At 46.0% G+C, this 21,203-nt stretch overlaps 1 protein-coding gene across 1 annotated transcript in view; it reads right to left on the reverse strand.

Annotated features, from left to right (window-relative positions):
- Positions 1–21,203, reverse strand: part of CTNNA1 (catenin alpha 1) — a 116,913-nt gene that overhangs the window by 30,602 nt on the left and 65,108 nt on the right. Inside the window, exons 8-10 of the mRNA XM_041417771.1 lie at positions 17,794–17,874; positions 16,863–17,015; positions 835–927 (exon numbers count right to left, since the gene is read on the reverse strand). Of these exons, the coding sequence (XP_041273705.1) occupies positions 835–927; positions 16,863–17,015; positions 17,794–17,874 (327 nt within the window). The remainder of the gene's footprint in view (positions 1–834; positions 928–16,862; positions 17,016–17,793; positions 17,875–21,203) is intronic.

A 21,203-nucleotide genomic window follows, 5' to 3' on the forward strand; every position in this document is an offset into this window, starting at 1 on the left:
GTTTTTTTAATTAAAAAGACCAATACAGATGGGAAAACCTGGAGAAATTCCAAGTAATCCTGCGACAATACACTTTATTTTCATAAAATGCCATTTTACCAATTTTTCTGAGTATATATTTTCTTTTAGCTCCTCCTTAGCAACAAGAGCTTATTTAGATGTTTTCGATCTGAATTTCTTCTTGCTTTAAAAAATGTAAATTATACAAATCAACAGCACCCTGCAGTCTTCAGGGGTTCATCCAAGTATCTAGCTGTTGACATTTAAAACACCAGGCTGTCAAAAAGGAAGAGGATAGTCTAGTGCTTATATAAACTTAATTTCCTTGTTTCCATTAAAAAGTTATTAATTAAAAGGTAGTCTCAGCCAGGCTCACACTGCTCCCACATAGTCAACTTCCTCTCATCCTACTCCATCGGGAAGATTATTTGGCATATTTATATTCTACTCAGGCAAAACCAGTATTTTATAATTCATCTTACAGCATGCCCACGAGCAGTGCTAGCACCTTCACAAGGCACCTTCCTGCAGCACAGATGTGCACAGAAAACTACTGAAGCTTCCCACATTTACTAACTGCAGGTTACTGGCATACCCTGGCCAAATGGAATTAGAGCTATGACATAAAAATGACCCTTTCACATCAGTGGTTCCTTTGCCATGGATTTTAAAGTTCCTAAGTCCTGATGCCTACGCTGCATTTCATCCTCTGCATGTAGTAAGGGAAAAAATCAAGTTCTGCAGCAAGTCACAGCCAGCCACTGTGAGAGCAGAGTAGTCCTAAGCAGCACCAGCTGGGTGGGGTTTGTCTCTTGCTGTGAAGCCCCTCCTTACCTGGGGACACAGGGCCTCCAGCTGGCTGGCTGACATGCGAACCAGTTTCACACCCTCCTCGTTGTTGGAGATGGAGCAGGCCAAGTTGGCAACCTGCATCAGAGGGGGGAGAAAACAAAACACAGCTGTTAGAATTGGGGGTTATTTCCTTCTGGAGAAAACTTCTGCCAAATCCCAACAGTGACCACTAACCAGTAACCCATCATGGAACAAAAAGATTTTACATTCATTCTGTTCTAAAGAGCTTTGAAACCACTAATGGCACCTGTTCCTTCTGCGGACATAAAATTCTAACACTGTGGATCATGGAATCCCAGACTGGTTTGCATTGAAGGGACCTGAAAGCCCATCTAGTGCCACCCCCTGCCATGGCAGGGACACCTTCCACTGTCCCAGGCTGCTCCAAGCCCCAGTGTCCAGCCTGGCCTTGGGCACTGCCAGGGATCCAGGGGCAGCCGCAGCTGCTCTGGGCACCCTGTGCCAGGGCCTGCCCACCCTCACAGGGAACAATTCCTAATTCCCAATATCCCATCCATCCCTGCCCTCTGGCAGTGGGAGCCATTCCCTGTGTCCTGTCCCTCCATCCCTTGTCAATTGTCTCTCTCCATGTTTCCTGGGGCTCCTTCAGGCCCTGCAAGGCCACAGTGAGCTCACCCCAAAGCTTCTCCTCTCCAGGTGAACATTCCCAGCTGTGCCAGCCTTTCCTGCCAGCAGAGCTGCTCCATCCCTCTGCCCATCCTGGAGCCTCCTCTGGCCTGGCTCCAGCAGCTGCAGCTCCTCCCTGTGCTGGGCCAGGGCTGGGGCAGCTCTGCAGGTGGGCTCTCACCTGAGCACAGGGGCACAGGGCCAGGATACCCCCTGCCCTGCTGTGGGATCAGCCCGGGCTCGGGGGGTTCTGGGGCAGGTCCAGCTCTCACTCCCAGCCCGTCAAACAGGGCAGAAATCACTGCTAGCCATGACCATGGTAATGCCGAAGAGCGGTACTGGCAGCAGCTGCAGTCAGTTTAACAGCCCAATCCCACCAGGGAGAGACAGCAGGAACCCCACAGAGCTGAGCTGTTGCTGGTGCCCCACGAGGGCCCCTCTGTGACAGGACGGGTCAGGTAAGGCCTGGCAGTGCTCCTCCAGCCCTCCCCTGTGCTGCAAGTCATCAAATAAAACCGGTACAGGAGATCTTCATGATGCATCCACAGGCCTCCAAAATGTGAACAGGATCTCTTGTGATGCTAAAAACTTTACTCCACAACCTTGACCTGCTGCTGCACACCATCACCCTTAACTAGGTCAGCCTGAAGCAGGGATCTCTGTAAACACCTGCTTTTTCAGAGCACGGAGGATGGGGACAGCACAGAATTTTTTGGTAATTGAAGATATTCCTCATCCCAGAGCTACTCTCAGGGGAAGGAAGTCTGAAATAAGTTACATTTCTCAGCTGACAGGTGAATGACAAGCATGTTATTCTGAGCCATTTGAACACAGAAAGCTGTAAAAATAGCACCAAGTGAACTGAGACGAACACCGAGTACTGTCCTTTCAGAGGCTGAGCAACCTGCAAAGCCCCCTGTAAATGTGCCAAAAAAGCATCACCAGGAGCCAGCAGACGCTCAGTAACACCACTGAACCAGACTTCTCCAGATACTTTTCTCTATAAGCTGGGGAATTTGCATTCTGCCTTTAATTGAACTATTCTTTGCATTCATGTAAGTAATTTTGAAGTAGTATCTGCAGCTCTACCACATGCTTTTCCTCCTCCCCAAGCCCTTCCCTCATGGCAGATGTTCCCACACAGAATACATTACTGTCCTGCAAATCATCAAGCACGTGCCACTACACTTGAACAGCATTTTTCATCAATTCCATGATCAATTTGGGGAAACAAAATCAAGTTCCCACTGCAAAATACATGGCCTCTTCCTCCCTCCAGCTCCAAGCCAAGTTACAGAGGATGGAAAGCAGGGGTGTCAGGAGGAGAGGTGTTTCCAGCACAGAACAAGCAAGCAAACAGATGTGACAACACATATTTGGAGGAAAACAAACTGAAGTAGAGAGAAAGACTGAGCAGCATCAACAACACAGAGGAATCCCTGCCAGCTCTCAGGAATATTTGTGTCCTGCTCCTGAAGTTTCTCTTCCACTCATGTTTGGATTCAAGTCCTACACATGCAGGGGTGAATTGCAGGACGTCCCCAGCTCTGTGCAGTGCTGCAGGCAGGGCCAGCTGAGCCTGGGCTCTGTGCTCCTCCTCTCTGCCACCACCCGTGAACAGCTCCAGCCCTGCCCCTCTGCACAGCACCCCAGCAAACAGGAACACCCTCTCACACAGGGGTTGTGTCTGAACACTGGGGAGTTTTCCTGTGTATCCGCCATGCCTTGAATCCCTAGTTCCCAGTGAGCTGCTGGGAAGATGTAAGAGCACATGATGCTTTTGTTTAGAGGCTCACGAGAATCAAAAGACAATCAGATGCCATGATTTAAAAGTCAAATAAAGATTTTGCTGTTGGTTTAAGCACAGGTCATATTTTTCAGAAACACCAGTTTGCCAATATTTTTTATGGTCCATATTTCCCCATCATTCCTGCCTCCACAGCAGCATTACAACCTCTAGGAGCCAGGAGAACACAAAGCTCTATTGAGTAGGGGCAGAATAAAAGCGACATTGAAGCACCACAAAATCAGCCTCTCCGATATCTGGAGATGTTGTGCTGTCTCTCAAGCCAAGTGTGATGAATCAAGCGCACAGAAACCCTGCTCTGTCTGAACACAGAGAGGCAAAGAAGTTAATAATGGAGTGTCCCCACTGTGGTATAATGAAAATTTGCTTTTTTGCACAGTCATTTTTGAACAGTCATTTTTCTTCTGAATGCCCAACTGATGGCAATTCTTCTTTAGGAAGCACCCGACTGGCAGTGCCAGCCCTCATGAAAGAAGCATGTGTGCTTCCCTGACTGAGGGTCTTTGGCAGATTAAGACAATCCAACTGTTGGCTGCCACATCCCATCCCAGGCTGCGGCTCCAGAGCTCAACCCTTCATTTCAGCACGCTCATCCAACAGCTCTGGCAGGGTCTGGCTTTCTCTGCCAGATCAGCACACAAACTTCCCTGCAAACTCTGCTGAACACCAGAGCGAGGCACAGACGTGGCAGCAGCTGAGACGACTTCAGAGTGCTGCAGACAGGGCTGTAATTCACAGCAGTGCGGCGCTTACTGCACCCATGGGAAGGCTCTGTCAAACTACTGGAAAACACTCACAAGCCTCTTAAAATTTGGAATTTAAGAAGAGCTGTGTCTATTAATTAATCAAGTTGTAAATGACGTAAGAGTGAGGAATTTTAAACTGTTAGTAATTATCAGGTGCTCAGTAACATGAATTCTGAAATTGCATGTACCAACTGAGGCGGATGGCTGCAGGATTAAGAAATTTAATTTTAAAAGTACCTGAAAAGACTCATCTTCAATAATTCCTGGATGATCTGACAAATAACTTCAAACTTCCTCTCTCTTCAGAGGATAGGGTAGTGCTGGCCAGTTATTTGGCACACACCCAAAATACATTGGATTTTGTGGCTGAGATGAAGATCAACTCTTTCAAAGCCCAGAGAGCGCTTGGAAATCATACATTTCCAAAACTTCTAAATTAAATAATACACCTCAAGGGAACAAAAATTTCCTGTAAATCAAATGTGAATTAAGTAGTTTCTCCATGTCTTCAACAAAAGCAGCTGACTGACATAGTAAGTGGTCAGACTTGATTTAGAAAGAAGAACACTTGTGCTTGAGAGCAAAATAGCAATTGAATTCCTGCTGCATTTGTTCATTCTTACCATTCAATATCATCAAGTCCCTTTACATAAGCACTACTGGCACAGGCATCAAAGGAGACAAAACCACGGCAAATAATGTAATCAGCACAACGAGCAATCTCTTGAAAAAAGTTAAAAATACAGTGGGAATGAAGACAGCCCGAGCCTGTAGCTGAGCGCAGTTCAGACAACTCTCACTGCTGACAGACCGATTTAAAAGCAGATTTCAAGGCTCTCTCTGTTCAGAGTCTACAGCCACGGCCCAGAGACAGCTTCTCAGACCCCACAAGGCAGGGCAGACCCCAAGCAGCTGCTGGTATTTAGAGGAATGAGCTTAAATTTCCCCCCATTGACAAATGCAGTGCACAGAACTCACGGTGCCAAGCGGAACAGCTGGGCAGGAGGCTCGTCTGGAAAGGGGCATTCATGCCCTGAGCAGTTTTTGAAACTCCAATCTCCCTGTTTTCAATGATGACATCAGCACACTGCAAGATGATTTGAGGTGAGTGGCTCTGGTGTTGGCACAATGCAGGAGGTGAATGGCCCTAAAACCAGGCCACTCACCAGTGGGGTTCCCTGGGCTCAGCACTGGGCCAGGCCTGTTTGATGTCCCTGTTGGTGACCTGGATGAGGGATGGAGGGCAGCCTCAGCAACTGCACACACAGCACCATGCTGGGAATGAGTGTGCATCTGCTGGAGGGCAGGAGGGGTCTGCAGAGGGATCTGGACAGATGGATCCATGGGCTGAGGCCAGTTGTATGGGGTTCAATCAGGCCAGGTGCTGGGTCCTGCCCTGGGATCACAACAACCCCAGGAATGCTCCAGGCTGGGGAGGAGGGGCTGGGGAGTGTCCAGCAGGAAAGGCCTGGGGGTGCTGTGCCAGTGGCTAGACATGAGCCCAGGGGTGCCAGAGGCCAATGGCCCCTGGGCTGTGCCAGCCATGGGTGGCAGCAGGACCAGGGCAGGGCCTGTCCCCTGTGCTGGCACTGCTGGGGCACCTCGAGGGCTGTGTCCAGCTCTGGCCCCTCATGGCCAGAGAGCCTGGAGGGGCTGGAGCGTGTCCTGGGCAGGGAATGGAGCTGGGAAGGGGCTGGAGCCCCAGGAGAGGCTGAGGGAGCTGGAAAGGGGCTCAGCCTGGAGAAAAGGAGGCTCAGGGGGGACCTTGGGGCTCTGCACAGCTCCTGACAGGAGGGGACAGCCGGGGGGGTTGGGCTGTGCTCCAGGGAACAGGGACAGGAGGAGAGGGAACGGCCTCAGGCTGGGCCAGGGCACGCTCAGGGTGGATTTTAGAGAAAGTTTCTTCACTGAAAGCCTTGTCAAACCCTGGCAGAGCTGCCCAGAGCAGTGGTGCAGGGATTTAAAAGCCATGTGAACGTTACACTTGGTAACAGGGTTTAGTGGTGGCCTTAGCAGGGCTGGGGGAACAGCTGGACTCGAGGAGCTCAGAGGACTTTTCCAATTTAAATGATTCCATGGTTTTTTGCCTTTGGAGGAGGCATAACTTAAATGGTTCCTTTTGAGAGGCAGATGTTACCTCAGGCCAAAGGGTCAGCTGGGAATATGTTATTAGTAAGAAGGTGTAACTTCAATATGAAAAAAAACCAACATTGTACCATCTGTCACAGAGTGATTCCATCTCAAATTCTAGTTAACTTTGACTCTTCAGAATTTACTAATATTTAAATCAGGAAAAACTTGACATTTCTAAAGCTGTTCTTTTTACCATTAGTAACAATTTGTGGCAGAGAACCGCCTCCCCTGACAAGACAGAGGTTGTACCTTTTCCACATGAAATACATTTTTTGGGTTTGTTTTTTTCTTAAACTCGAAGTTTGTTCAGATCGTGACTAAGGTTAAGTCTTCCAGAAATTAAAAAACTGCAGCAGACTCAACTACACAAGTTTGGGGTCAGTGTTAAGCTTCTTAAATTACACTATTGAACACAGTGCAATAATAACATAGTGCTAATAATAACACCACGGTTGTGGGTCTGACCCCCATTCACTGCAGAGATGGACTTTATGATCCTTGTGGACCCCTTCCAACTCAGAACATTCTGTCATTCTGTGTAAAAATGCTCCAGCTTTTTACTTGTTCTGCCTTTTCTTTGCCCAGCCTCCCTGGCTTGGCAGAGAGGTTACCTTACAGGGACTCTTCATTGAAGGACTGGCCAACTGCTTTTTCAACAAGAGACAAAAGATGCAATAGGAAAAAAAAGGAATTATAATCTCTAGCACTTTAAACCTTCCTTTTCAAAGATATTGAAGGCTGACAATAAATGTGTTAAAACCTCTGAATTATGTACCTGGACTGACTTCACAGAAAGACCACCCAGGTTTTCCTCCTTGTTTATAGGTCAAGTTTTTAGGACAGCTTCTTCAGGCAGTCAAGAAGGCAAAATCTCCAAAGTGGTGCTGCTACAACCATCCCAAGCTGGTGCAGCCCCAAGAAGGCTCTGCAATGTGTTTATTGTTGCATAATTGAATGTTGTCAGAGCTGGCCCTGCCACCCAGCATTGCCACAGCCCAGGATTACACATTGCTGTGCAGGAGCCAAACACTCACTAATTGAATCCTCTGAGTCTGGACACTCTCATTTGAATGGGTTGTAAAAATAGTATTGCAGAAAGAAGTTTTCTGACTGTCTTACACTGAGAAACTTTTCAATTTAACATTAAGCAGAATCCTCTCATAACTGGTGCTCAAAAACTCTTACACAAAAATAACAAACCCACATCCACGTGTACATAGATACTTTGGGAATTTCAATGCCACGGAAACCAAGCTTTTCATCAAAAGTGTTCCGGGCATTTTAATTTCTGATTAAACTTCAAAACTTCAACTGCTTGTTCTGGTTTTTTTTTTTTTCTTTTTTTTTTTTCCTTTACATTTTACAATTTCTCTGGGAAGCAGCTTTAAAAAAATCACCCATTTTAAATGAAAAAAAAAGAAAGAATGGACAGGCAGCCACTGAACATTTTCCTCCTAGGAATTTGCTTTTTCCTCCTAGGAATTTGCTAAAGATAAGTGTATTTGATATTCTCACAAAATTCAAACAGAGCACAGCTAATTTCTTCCTCCTCCATGTTAAAAAAGATTTGTCCCGATTCCCTTCACACTGGTCAAAGCTCAGGAAATTAATTTATCTGCAGAAACAACTCTTCTGGCAAAACTAATGGCAAGTGAGGACTCTCAGAAGAGATGTGCTGATTATGTAATCCCCAACCCTCTCCAGAACGGCTTTCATTATTCACTAAGTCCATACATTTATTTATTCACCTGTACACTACACTCAGTATTTAGGACGAATCTGAGCATTTTAACATCCAGCCCTAACAGGTGCTGCATGAGGGAGAAGTGTTACAGCTCTAGATGTGTTAACTCTAACCCTACAAACCCCTCATTTTGCAGAGGCAGAGTTAACTGGGAATTACAGAAACCAGCTCCAATTCTTTAATAGAGGAGGACTAGGGATCAAATCCACAGGGACTGTGCAGAGAGTTACCAGCGTCGTGCTGTCAGCTGCTTTGTGATTTTATACGACTTAAGTAGCATGTGGCTGCAGCTCCACAGTAGGTACCTTGCAAGAGCTTGTTGTGGAAAACAGAATCAAGTATTAACTGAAAATAGTAAAAGTCCTTAAATAAAACAAGGCAAATGTAGACAAACTGCAGACGTAAAGCACTGGGGAGAATGAAGGACCAAACTGAGAGAACTGCTATTTCCAGAGCTCTGCAGCCTCACACAAAGATGAGAACTGTTTTCATTCCAAGACTGGCTATAAACACAAGGAGGGGAAGTTTCAGTTGGCTGGAACAAAACTGGCAAGCAAAGGGCTGGCATTTTGGACAATGAGGAATGGAGGTCACATGGTCAGGCTGGTAAGTCATGGCAAGAGAAATCAGAGACAGTATCACAGAATCCCAGACTCATTTGGGCTGGGAGGGACCTTAAAGCTCATCCAATTCCAATCCCCTGCCATGGGCAGGGACACCTTCCACTGTCACAGGCTTTTCTCAGCCCTGTCCAACCTGGCCTTGGGTACTGCCAGGGATCCAGGGGCAGCCACAGCTGCTCTGGGCACCCTGTGCCAGGGACGGTCCACCATCCCAAGGAACAATTCCTGCCCAATATCCCATCCATCCCTGCCCTCTGGCAGTGGGAAGCCATCCCCCCTTGCTCTGTCTCTCCATGCTCTTTTAAGTAATATGAAAGTATAAAAATAAAGGTATTGTGTACCTTCTGCTCCCTGTTATATTGAGGCAATCAGTATTTCCATGGGTAACCACCATTTGTTTGGGATTACATCTTAGTACTTCCGTATTTCTAGCTCTATCTCTGTGTTTAAAAATCTAATTAAAGGATACAGCTTTGCACTTGCCTCTCACCCTGTCCAGAGCTGTCTCCAAATACCTCTCCAGCTCCCTGGTGCCATTCCAGGTACAGCTGTCCTGGTACTGCTCCACACTGGTGAGCTCCTTCCATGCCCTGAGGAAATGTTCTTACCCAGCAGAGAGCCACGCAGGTGTTGTCAAGATTTCAGAGGGAAGGGAAGTTTTCCACACAGCTGGCAACCCCAGAATTTGTGCATCAGGACAAACCAGACTGGGCTCCATTCACTGCAGCAAGGGCAGCATGGGGACATCTTCTCTTGTGCCAATGGGAAAGGTTTTCAATCAGACAGAAAAAAGAGGTGTTTGAAGGAAATCAATACATCTATAGCATAAACCACAGCCACAGCAGGAAAGTGCAGCAATACCTCTATTTCCAGCCTGGTGGATTATCCTCTCTACAGACCTGAGGGAAAGCAGGGCTGCCACAGGAACAGCAGTGTGCGGCACGGGCACCGTGCCCCTTGTCGGTGCAGCTGTGGCAGCAGATGTAACTGCTGGCACAGGAACTATTCCTCTCTCAGACAAACAAGCTAAAGTGTTAAAATGTTGTTATAATCACAAACCACGTTAATTACACAAGTCTATCTGAGCTACCACGACAGCAATGACACCACTGGTGTGTGATGGAGAGCTCAGCTTCAGCTGAAACCTTCAGAGCAAACCCTCAGCTGAGATGCTCCTTAGCAACACAAATACCTTTCCTTAAAATAAAAGTGTTTCTACTAGTGATATCTGGACAGGACCCAAATAATTATCTTCATCCAAAAATGTCTCTGTGTTTGTCAAAGTGGAAATGAAGACAGGCTGGGAGAGCTGGGGGGGTTCAGCCAGGAAAAGAGAAAGGCTCTGGAGAGACCTCAGAGCCCCTTCCAGGGCCTAAAGGGGTTCCAGGAGAGCTGGAGAGGGACTGGGGACAAGGCATGGAGGGACAGGACACAAGGAATGGCTTCCCACTGCCAGAAGGCAGGGACGGATGGGATATTGGGAATTAGGAATTGTTCCCTGGCAGGGTGGGCAGGCCCTGGCACAGGGTGCCCAGAGCAGCTGTGGCTGCCCCTGGATCCCTAGCAGTGTCTAAGGCCAGGCTGGACAGGGCTGGGAGCAGCCTGGGACAGTGGGAAGTGTCCCTGCCCATGGCAGGGGATTGGAATTGGATGAGCTGTAAGGTCCCTCCCAGTGCAAACCAGTCTGGGATTCTGTGAAATTGTTCTTCTCTCCAATCTCAGTTTGCTCAGCACTCAGAACATGCTGCCTTCTGATCTGACTAAAGGCTTCCAACTTCATGCCTATTATTAGCTGCTTAAACCAGTTTTTGGTGATTCAGACAACTGTTCATGGCAGTGTAACTGTAATTGTCAGTACACTGTGCTCTTCAAGAAGACGACAAAACAGTGTCAGTAATGAGCTCCACACAGATTTCAGGCACCTCCTTGATGACATGACATGACTAATAATCCAATATTGCTAATGACTAAGATGATGAAAATCCAGACATGCATCAAGGCTTTTAGTTAAATATCAAGAATTAAAACGTTTATGCCACATCTATAAAAAACTTTACCCAAAAAGCCACTTAAAAATGCTGTTGGAATTAAGACTTAAATATCTGGGAAACAAAAGGACTCTATTGCTTTTCAGCTACCTCTGAAGACATCATGTCAACACCACCTAAACCCAACTGTTCTCACACTTCCTGACCTCTTTTACACATTTCCCTTTCCAAAAAGCTTCTGTTTCCAAAGGAAAAAGGAACAGAGCAAACACAGGGCAGTTTCTAGTGGAATAAAAAGCACATTAATATCTTCCAAACGCATTCAACATCAAATTCCACCCCCTCCATATGTGCCTTGGTTCAGGTGTGCAGAGCAAGCCCTTCCCAGTCACACAGCAAGGTGACTGTGCCTGTGGCTGAGGTGTGGCAGAAATGCCTCTTCTCCATAAGCAGCAGCAAACCATGAGGATTTCCAAAGAGAAAAATTGTCTCCAGACAGCCCAATGGCTGCCCAGATTTGTGAGGATTCAATCCCTTCATCCCTCCCATCAGTTTCACTGTCATGGCTTGCCCATGTGCACTCAATGAAATCTGCACAGAAAGATTAGCCTAAGTCTCTTATTCCTCTTCCAACATAATTTTTAAACTGTCGCAGCATCCTACAAACCCTTTCATACATTATTTGGTGTAGCATTAGAAGATTGGCCTCAAAAAATAACCTTACAAGAACAGAAGTTATCCTATTAAAAGGTCACTTGCCTTTACTTATGTATGATGTATTAAATTTGTATATCCAGTTTTGTTGAAAAATGTAGGAACATTTTTCTTCTGAGGCTTCCCTGCTTTTCTGATTATGAATGTAAGGAAAGCATGTTCTACGAGAAGAATTTAATTTATTTATGAATTAGTTGACTAATAAAATGAACTTACAAGGAAAGTGCATTGGCTGTTGAAGAGTGTCAGACTTTAGAGGGCACATTAGAGTTACACTGGTCATTTATTGGAGACATTAGTTTTAAATTGCTGCCAAGGCTATCTATAGACAAATTACAGAAAATGTGCTTGTGCTTTGGAAGAGACATTTTGCTCATTTTGATCTCCATTTTAAATGGGAAAAAACTCTGCCACTTTTCTCCAGACCACAGTGCAAGGACAATTTCCTTGTAATACAAAATTACCTTAAAAATAAAAGCAATAGAAGACAAACCTGAGTTGGCAGATATTTTTCCCTCTGTAAATGAGAGTGCTGGAAAAATAGGTGCTGAAGTACCCTGGTAATGACCCTAGTCTGGAAAATGCTGGGGTTTGAGATTTAATAAAATTCAGAAAAACACTCCAAGTCAATATCTGAGTTGGGTGCCAAGTGCTTGTCTTGTTCCCCAGGAACCTCAGCCCTGTCTGGCAGCACTGAGTGACCCCTGAGCTGGCAGGCAGGAGGGGAGAGCATTGCAAGAATGAGCAAAGCCACCTCCAAAGAGGTTTGGAAAACTCTGTGGAAACTCTAGAAATCAGGTGGCTGATAGACACAAAGGATAATCTTGTCAGAGCAGATTAACTTCTGGATCTGCTGGATTCTTCCATTCCATGCTTTGTTTGCAATAAATGGTACCTGGCCATGCCCAGGTAAGTGACAATAAACAGGGGACAGCCAAGACCTCCATTGTGCCTCCAAAACCCAGTTTTTATTTTAAATCCAAGCTATGTTTTATCCACTTCATGTTTTTTAAAAGCCTTTCACATGTAAAAAACCTGCAGCTGCTAAGACTCTCCCAAGAACACACAGGCTGCAAGTCTGAGCAAATCAGGATAATTGCAAGAAAAATGTAGCAAGTGTGCAAGGCTTCAGGCTTTGGGAGAGGGGTATTTTTAGATTTTAGACTGAAGAACGACTCCAGGACATCGGGCTAGACAGTGAGGGCAACAGAAGGGGGAAATGTCAGAGCAAGAGGCTACAGAAAGCTTATGGAGCTGCAAGTGCCCAAATGTGATTCTTTCCAAGCAAATAAATTTGCCGTCTGCATCTGTTCATGGGTTTCACTGAAAATGAGAAAATCATCACTCCATATGCAAGATGCAACCCAGTACATTAAAAAAAGGCACAGAGCAGTCTTTTCAAATAAATTAAAGCAATTAGAAAAAAAATCAATGCTTATGAAACACCATTGAGAGCTTTTGCCTCCTGGGTCTTACCAATATTTCTCTTGATAAGAAGAAAAAAAATAAAATTTACATTGAGAAAAATGTTTGACACAGGGGTAGTGGGTTCCAGAGGAAGAAGAGATCATTTGTTCTTTTTAAGGAATTACAAACTGCAAATATATTCTCCAAAATATTCTTCAGCAAGCAAACTGGAGGATTTGAACCTGGATGCTCTCCTTTATTTACCTTTTATTTCCTAATCTTTTAACATCTGAAAAACTTTTCCATTAAAACTACACAGAGTTACACTGTGTTACAGTGTAACCATGGACAAATTGACAAGTTAATTTTTACTTTTCTAAAGCATTCAACAGTGTAGCAAAGGTTTCTGTTTAACATGTCTGGCTTTCTCCCTCTGCAGGAGCAGCCCAAGCATCCCCGGGGAGCGGCACAAAGGCAGCTCAGCACAAACACTGCTCAAAGCCTGGCAGGGACAAAGAGCCAGCGTGGAGCTGGGTGACATCACTGCGGATGGGCACCATGCTGCAGGACAGCCCCAGCCCCCCGGGCAGGAACAGGCACTCCAAGGATGCCAGTGCCAAGCTGTCCTTCCTCAAGAGCAAAGGCAGGTTTGAGAGCCAAGGCTGCTTCACCCAGTGGGAAAAAACACTGGAATGAAGTTAGCAGTTTACAATTTGCAAATTGGGAAGACTTCCATAGTTTACAAGTGAATTTAACTTTTTGTTAGACTGGTTCCACAAATGCTGTCCTTTCTGTTATTCTTGTGTGTTATACTGAAATTGGCTTCTCAATTCCTGAATTAAACTCCTTTAACCAAATCCAGCCAGAGTTAATGGTCTGTTAGCACAGAGCAATTTTGAAAGCTATCTTTGAAACATATTATTCAACTGAGACAAGGCTCATTCTACTCTTTTACTGTTCCTCAGTTTTCAAAAGGCAGGATAAAAGGGTTACGATTTTACTACGTGGGGAACAAATTAGATGGGAACCCTTTGGGATGCACTTGGTATGGATTCTCCACAAGACACAGACCCAGCAGGCAAATCAGCTTTTTGTGGTTATTACACCTTTTGGTCAAATTTGGCTGCCTGGGCATTAGGAACCACAAAAGCAGACAATGCTGTGCTGCCAAGAAGGGAACATTTCAAAATGAAATTACCCAAATCATGTGCTTGCATCTCTTTATGGGTACTTGGAGGGCCCATAAACAGCTCTGCACTGCAGGAGCAAGAACTCCCTGTGCTCAGCCAGGGCAGAACCAGCACTGCCACTCCTGTCCAGCCAACACCTGCCACAGTTTAGTGTGAAAAACGAAATCTATCTCATTATATATCTCTCAGGGGCTGGTTCACTGACTCCTCCAGCTCACAGACACAGGGGTATTAACACAAGGTGCAAACCCTCCCAGCAATGCAGTGGGGATGTGCTGAGCTCCCCAGGGCAGAGAAGGATCTCCTGCACATCTCCTGTCCCCCCCCACTCAGCACAGAGGGAAGGAAGGAAGGACATGTTCCCCTCTACACCCAAACCACAGGAGCCTGTCAGGGCACGATACAGCACAGCTGCACTCAGTGGTGCAGCTGCTGGGCACATTTGATGCCCCGAGTCGCCCAGCAGCACTTGTGAGGGCAGTTCTGATAAACTCCCTGAATCTTCCCTGAAAGCAGTGGAAGCAATCACTGCCCATCTCACCGGGCAAAACATCTTCAGCTCTGCTCTTACACAATCTTTTGTTGTTTCTCCTGAGTTTCCTGCTCAAGAACAGAATCACGAAGGACCTGGCAAACATCCTTCTCCATTCTGGCAGAGGCACAAGACATTTCAAAGGCAAGCCACCCCAACCCACCCTCCTGCACAGTGAATCTGACATCTCATACAATGCTGGTGGCTCTGCTGCCCCTCAGGACAAAGGGTCTGCAGGAGCACTATTCCCTTCTGTCCAAGCTAAGTGTATATATTAATCCATCTCCATTCAGGGAAGAGGTTCATAAACCATCTACATCATGCTACACTACAACTGCAGTTACATTTCAGACAGCAAAAGCAATAACCAAGCCTTCAAAAAGCTGTTGCAGCAGCATATCATTTTAGCAGAAGCTTTTGATGTCAGTCAAAAATATTGCTGAATCTCTACTTTCAGGGGAATAGTCCTTGGAAGACAAGAGAGTCTGGCTGTACAGAGGCTCTGGAAAACTCTCCTGCAGCCCGGCATTTGCACACCAGGTAGGGCCAGTGCCAGTGAGGATGGAACTGTGGCTGCTCCAGTGGGACACGAACTTCCGAGGGGACAGGGAGAAAGGGCTCACCTGGCAAGGGCTGGGGAGAAGTTCAGGGACAGAACAGCACCATTATTCCTTTTAATTATGCCAATGAATTCCACACATCTGCTGAGGAGGTAGCAGAACTCTGGCAGAAGAGGCACTGCTATTGTTACATGATTCAACTTCTCCTGTAAACAAGCCCTAAAAATAATTTTCTAGATAAATCAGGCTTGCAACATGAAGAAGGGAGGCTTTAGACCAAATCCACTTCAAAGTGTTCCCAAGGCTGTATCCTGCTGCCAAGGCAGGGCACAGCAGCCCTGCCTTCTTTCCACATGCTGCTTTGCAGAACAACGTCAGTTACTTAAAATTTAGATTAGAATAACTTTGCAGCTCCAGGAGGACAGCATTGATGCTGAAACATGACAAGCCAAAAGAGAAAAATGGATGCCTTCAAGGAATTAAAAGATTGTCACTGCTTAGACAGCAGCTCTAAAGAGCTGGATGAACTTCATGCACCCTGGACTACAAGGCAGTTGCAAAGCGCACTCAGAACCCCACCAAAAATACATTGTGCAAGTCAGAAGCTACTTTTACTGATGTCTGATCTGTCTTATTCTTGAGCAATTTAAATGTGTCCAGCTGTGTGAGTATTCCCCACAAGCCTTGGAGACACAGGGACTCCACTATCAAACAGAGACACCGAGGGAGCAGAACCACACAAAACCTCCCTGCTCCTGGGGAGCTGCTGAGGTTCAGCACAACCCGCCAGAGCCTCAAAGCACAGGAGGAGTTTTTGACACTTATTCCCAGTGGCATGTTTCCCCAACAATACCTATAGCTGTTTGTTCCGTGCCGTTCAGCATCAGTTGGCACAGAACTCTCACACGATGGTGGTGGCAAGGGGCCAAGAGTCCTGAGGTGGATCCATAAACGGGGGCAGGCTCTGCTGCTACTCTCTGCAGACACCACCCACGGAAACCTGCTTCCCTCAGCAGGGCATGAATGATCCTGAAAGCAACTGCCTGACAGGAAGAGCAGCCAGGTGAGGGTCAGTCTCTTCTCCCAGGTAATGAGTGAGAGGTCAAGAGGGAATGGCCTCAGGCTGGGCCAGGGGAGGCTCTGGTTGGACATCAGCAGGAATTTCCCCATGGAAAGGGTGCTCAGGCCTTGGCAGGGGCTGCCCAGGGAGGTTTGGAGTCCCCATCCCTGGACGTGTCCAAGGCAGGACTGGAGGTGGCACTGAGTGCTCTGGGCTGGGGACGAGGTGGGGATCAGCTTGGACTCGATGGGCTGGAAGGGATTTTCCAGCCTCAGTGATCCTGGGATTGCAGTTAAGACAAGTTGGTTGCATTAAATCTGGTTTTCCCCCCAGTCAGAGCCCTGCTCTGCAGTTCCAGCAGCTGGAGAGCCTTTGGGTTTTCCTTACAGAGTAGTGGCAGGGATCAGTTGCGCTCTCACTCCAAGTGTTGTTTGCTCTTTACACACACACAAGCAGCTCTTCGTTCTGAAAGCCTTCACACAAACGGCCTGTTTGTATTGAGTGGGATTTTACTGGAAAGAAAAACCCTCCAGGCTTCAATGGGTCAAACCCTCCAGCAATGGGTCAAACTGTCCAGGAGGACAATCATGCCCTGGTCTCCCTTACTCCAACTGACCACCTCCAAGTAACAAAAACCTTTATCATACACTCACATTGTAATATCCACAACTACATGGGTTATTTAACAGCTCCTTTTGATAAGCTTACATTTTCAATTATTTAAATATTAAATTGTGTCTAAATTCATTCAAATAAAATTTTAAAAGGAAATTTATCACAGAATTTGCTTTGTGCTTCAGCAGAATTGAAAAACCTGTTTTGCCTAGTCTTGCCTTAATTTAACTAGCAACAATTAAATTTTAATTTGTACCATCTTACCTCAATCAATTTGTTGGCATGTTCACGGAAAACCTGGGCATATTCTTTAACTTCTTTTTCATTCCCATTCTTGGCAGCTTCAATCAATACTAAAAGAGGAACATTTGTTTCCAGAAAAGAGTCTGAAACATGGTCCATAACAGCTTTGCGGAGCTAAAATAAAAATAAAAGAATGAGTTATTCTTCAGTAGTGTTCCACTGCTGTTTCCCTCTTACTGTATTAATATGTACAGCTTAAACTACTTTTGTCATTGACCCTTCTTCCTTTGTGTGACCAAGGCTTTCCTTGCACTAAGTCTTGTCTACACACTTTTTGCTTCAATTTAAATAAAATCTCCTTAAAAAATGGATTTGTTATAGAAGTGCAAGTCACCAGTTTGGCCACAAATATTGATTTAGCAGCTCATATTGGTTTTGTCTGAGTAAATTTGCTGCTTTCCCTCAGCTGATTAAACAACACACTGATTTAACTTTTTTATTTTTCTGCTAGAATAAAAACATTTTTCAACAAACCTGATCCATATTCTTGCTTACTCAAAAATGGGAATATGCTTTAAAACCAAAGACAAAAGGCTGATGCTACGTAAATACAGTTCTCAAATAAAATAGGTTGAGACGAACACCACCAGGACTATAAAATATCGCTGATTATCTTCAAAGTCCACCAAGTAAAAATTGTTTTTTGGGGGGCTTTGGTTAGGTTTTTTAATCTCTCTTGCCACAAGGATGGATTAAGACTCCAACATCTGTATCACACAGTTAACATGGAATTAACAGGGAATTACATTCCCACCCCATGCTTCCCACTGGAAGCTTCTGGCCTTTAATTCACTGAAGACAGGCCAGCAAACCCACTGCCATTAGGAACAAATGCCCAGCATGCAGCACTGTACTCATGCATCAGCCAGCACCACCTCCGACCATTCCTCACCTGCCTGCGCAGGTCTCTGGTCTTCTTGGTCATTTTATCAATGGCAGAGTTCAGGGCATCACTTCTTTCCTTGCGGCCAGCCTGGAAAACAGCAAACAAAGAGATAAACAGGTACTCAGGGTCTCAAAGTTAAACCAGTTGTTATTAATTTCAAGTATACTGTAAGCTTCTATTTTTGAGGTTTGTGGAGGGATTCTGCACACGGGCAGTAGAGTCTCCACCTCCCCAGTAAGGCAGTCACTGCTCCCTGCACACCCCATCTCAGGGATCACACAACACAGCTCCTGAGCAGGCAGTCAAAAGCCCAGAATCAAAAGTCAAATCCTTATAAACCATTTGTTGGGTAAGAAATTTCAAGTGAGTGAAATTTCAAGTGAGTCTCCAGGCCCACCCATGGGGAGCTGCCAAGGTTTGATCCTGCACGTTTTGCCTGAGCCCTGTTGTTAGAGAGGGCAAAGGGCCAGGCAGCAGGGGCAGCTTCCCTTTTCCATCAGACACTGGGTCAAAAATACCCTCATTCTTATCAAATTAGGAGTCAGATAAGACAGTGGGGGTGGTCTGGTTTTGCTGGGAGATTTTTCTCTTTAATATAGTTGATATTAGGGTTTCAAAACACACTTTATTCAACCACAATCCAATTTCTGAAGTCCTAAGCCACAATCAATATAATTATCCAGTTGAGAAGAAAAACCATTTAGCAGTGCTGCAGTGAGTGTATGCCAGGTATCAATTCTCCAGGTGACAGGCTGGTGTGAAATATCTGGATGAACAGCCTTGAATCTAAAACATCAAGTCCACTCTACAACAGAAATAAAAAATGGGGGGAGGGAGTTAGGATGTTGTTATGTCATTATAGTGTAATGAATTATTGAAGATTTGTCACCACCATGATCAAGTTATTTGATTCTCATCACAGAAGGTAACTGAAAAGTGACTGGAGCTAAACCCAGGAGCTCATTGTGACACTGCCAAACCTGCAGCAGCCCCAGCACTGGCCCCCTCTTTGCTCTACATTCAAAAATCAAAGCTGAAGGCTCTAAATAAAGTGAAGATTAATGCACTGATTTACCCAACACTTTGCTGCTGCCCTGCTCAGGGGACATGACAGACAAGACTCCCTGAGCAATGGCTCTGCCCCTGGCATGCTGGTGGCAGCAGGCAGGGCTGGCACCTGCAGGAGACAGGGGGACAGTGACCCCAGAAGCTGCCACTGGGCACTGTCCCAGCCACAAGCTGCTCCAAGACACCAACCTGCAGTGGCAGCTGCTTCCCCTCCCGATGTTTCACCCCTGTTTACCCATGGCAACGTGAGCATTTTACTGAACCCACAGCACTCTCCCCACACACTGGGTTTTTTCCCCAGGAATATGTTTGGATCTAAGATATATGCTCATCTATTACGCAGAAAGCCAAACATTCAGCTGTTCCAAGAAGTGCCGTTTTACTTCTCCCTGGGTGCTCCCACATTACCATTTTAACAAGAAGCAGGAGCAGGGATTTGAGGCGATACCACCCATCAATTCCACTTTGCTGTCCCTGCCTTCACAGCCCATAACAGCCTCTGTGCACAGCACCAGATGCCTTCTGCATGAGAGGAAAACCAAGAGATGGCCTCCACTAATGGACCACTATGCAAAACACCCCAACAAAGCAGGCAGCCTGAGCAGCACCGATGTCTTACTGCTGATCCGTTCCTATGAAACTACACTACATCCTAGCACAGAAAGAGCTGTAGAATCCAACCGCACTAGATTTTAGGAAGGCAGCTCCAGTTTATTCCCACCTCGCTGGCATGCAGAAATTTTAGTACAGAAGCTTGTCAAGACCATGACCAGAATTTACTTCAGAAGGCTGCAGGATAAAGCACCCTGCTAATTTAGCTCTGGTGATTTAGCACATGGAGTCACTAATTGGGATCCTTTGTTAGGGCTGAGTGGGGGCAGAGCAGGACAGACCCAGGACACCTCAGTGGATACAGACACCCTGCTGCCACTGACATCTTAAACCATCACAGCCAATTCCAACCAAGATCCTGGAGACAACAATGTCTAGTTTTGCCCAGCTGAAGTTTCCTGACCTTTTTTTTCCCCTGCATAATAAACACTGTGGGGCCAAACAAACCCCATTAGAACCTGGTGAACACATGAAGACCTGCACAGCCTGTGGTAGCACAAACTCTCCTGGGCACTGAAACATGCTGAGGATCACCCCTGACCACAGCACTGTCACTCTGTCCAGGTTGCCACACAAGTCGGGAATTTAACCCACTGGTTCCACCCTACAGTTCAAAAATCCTGTTTGAGCTGGGCTCCCTCTCTCAACTCATAAATCACGTTTTAAAGGCTCCAAGTGCCAGTTTAGCTCTTCTGGGTAATTTGTTCCACTAACCAATTAGCCTGACCATTAAAAACTGGTCCTCATGTCTAGTGTGAACCCTCACTGAGGAGGCAGCTAATGACCCGGCAGCACAAGGCAGCCCAGCCAGCAGCTCCTCTTATCCACGGGATTAGGAGGACTCACAAGAGTGAAGCTCAAATATTCCAATTTCTAATAGGATTTTTAGATATTCAGCACAAAACTCTGCTGAGGGAATCACAAACCCTGCAGCCAGTGAGCAGATAATAGATTCAGTAGATTTAATAGGGTCATGATGACCATGTCAATCATTCTGCAATATGATATCCCAACTCTGACCAGTATCATGGATAATAAATTTAGCCACGGTGCAAATTTACTTTAAATTAAATCAGATCTTTATCAAAGAGGATAGAATTGATGTTAAAAATTGCTTGTTACCCTCACTCCCTCCATCTCTGCTCTTCCCCCACCATTGCTGCCCCCCTTGCAGAGCACCACGAGCATTCCCTGTCACATCCCTACAGTCCCAGCTCACACCACCATCCCCAGAGGGGACTCTTTTAATGCTCAAAGCAAAGAAAGGGGATTTGTACACAGGGAGGGGAGCAGAATCACCGTTTCTGTCACAAACTCTTCCTGCTGTAGGTGTGCCATGTGAATTCAGACAAGCAAAAGACAGACTCAAGCTTCTCCTATAGCTATGGAGGTTAAAATCTAATCCAGAGTGATTTATAGAGGTACAGGGGCATGGTGATGGTGATGCATTCCACCAGGATCAACAGAGCATGTCCTGTAACCAGCTACTCAAAGATATGTTTTTGTAGCTAAATATCACAAACATCTGCTGTTAATCTTAAATGTTCATCATCAGTTTGGGTAAAGCTGAGCGCACAGAGGTATTGAGGGAAACAGCACCTCCTGCTCAGCACCACCTCACACCATCCCCGCTGAGCCCATCATGCTCCCTCCCCAAATCAGCACCCAGATGGAAGCCAAATGTGCCACTGCTGAGAGCCACCACTGTCCCACCTGCCACCGCCCCCACAACCACC

This window comes from Onychostruthus taczanowskii, unplaced genomic scaffold (assembly GCF_017590055.1).
Source record: "Onychostruthus taczanowskii isolate IOZ18803 unplaced genomic scaffold, ASM1759005v1 scaffold107, whole genome shotgun sequence".
NCBI classification, from domain to species: domain Eukaryota; kingdom Metazoa; phylum Chordata; class Aves; order Passeriformes; family Passeridae; genus Onychostruthus; species Onychostruthus taczanowskii.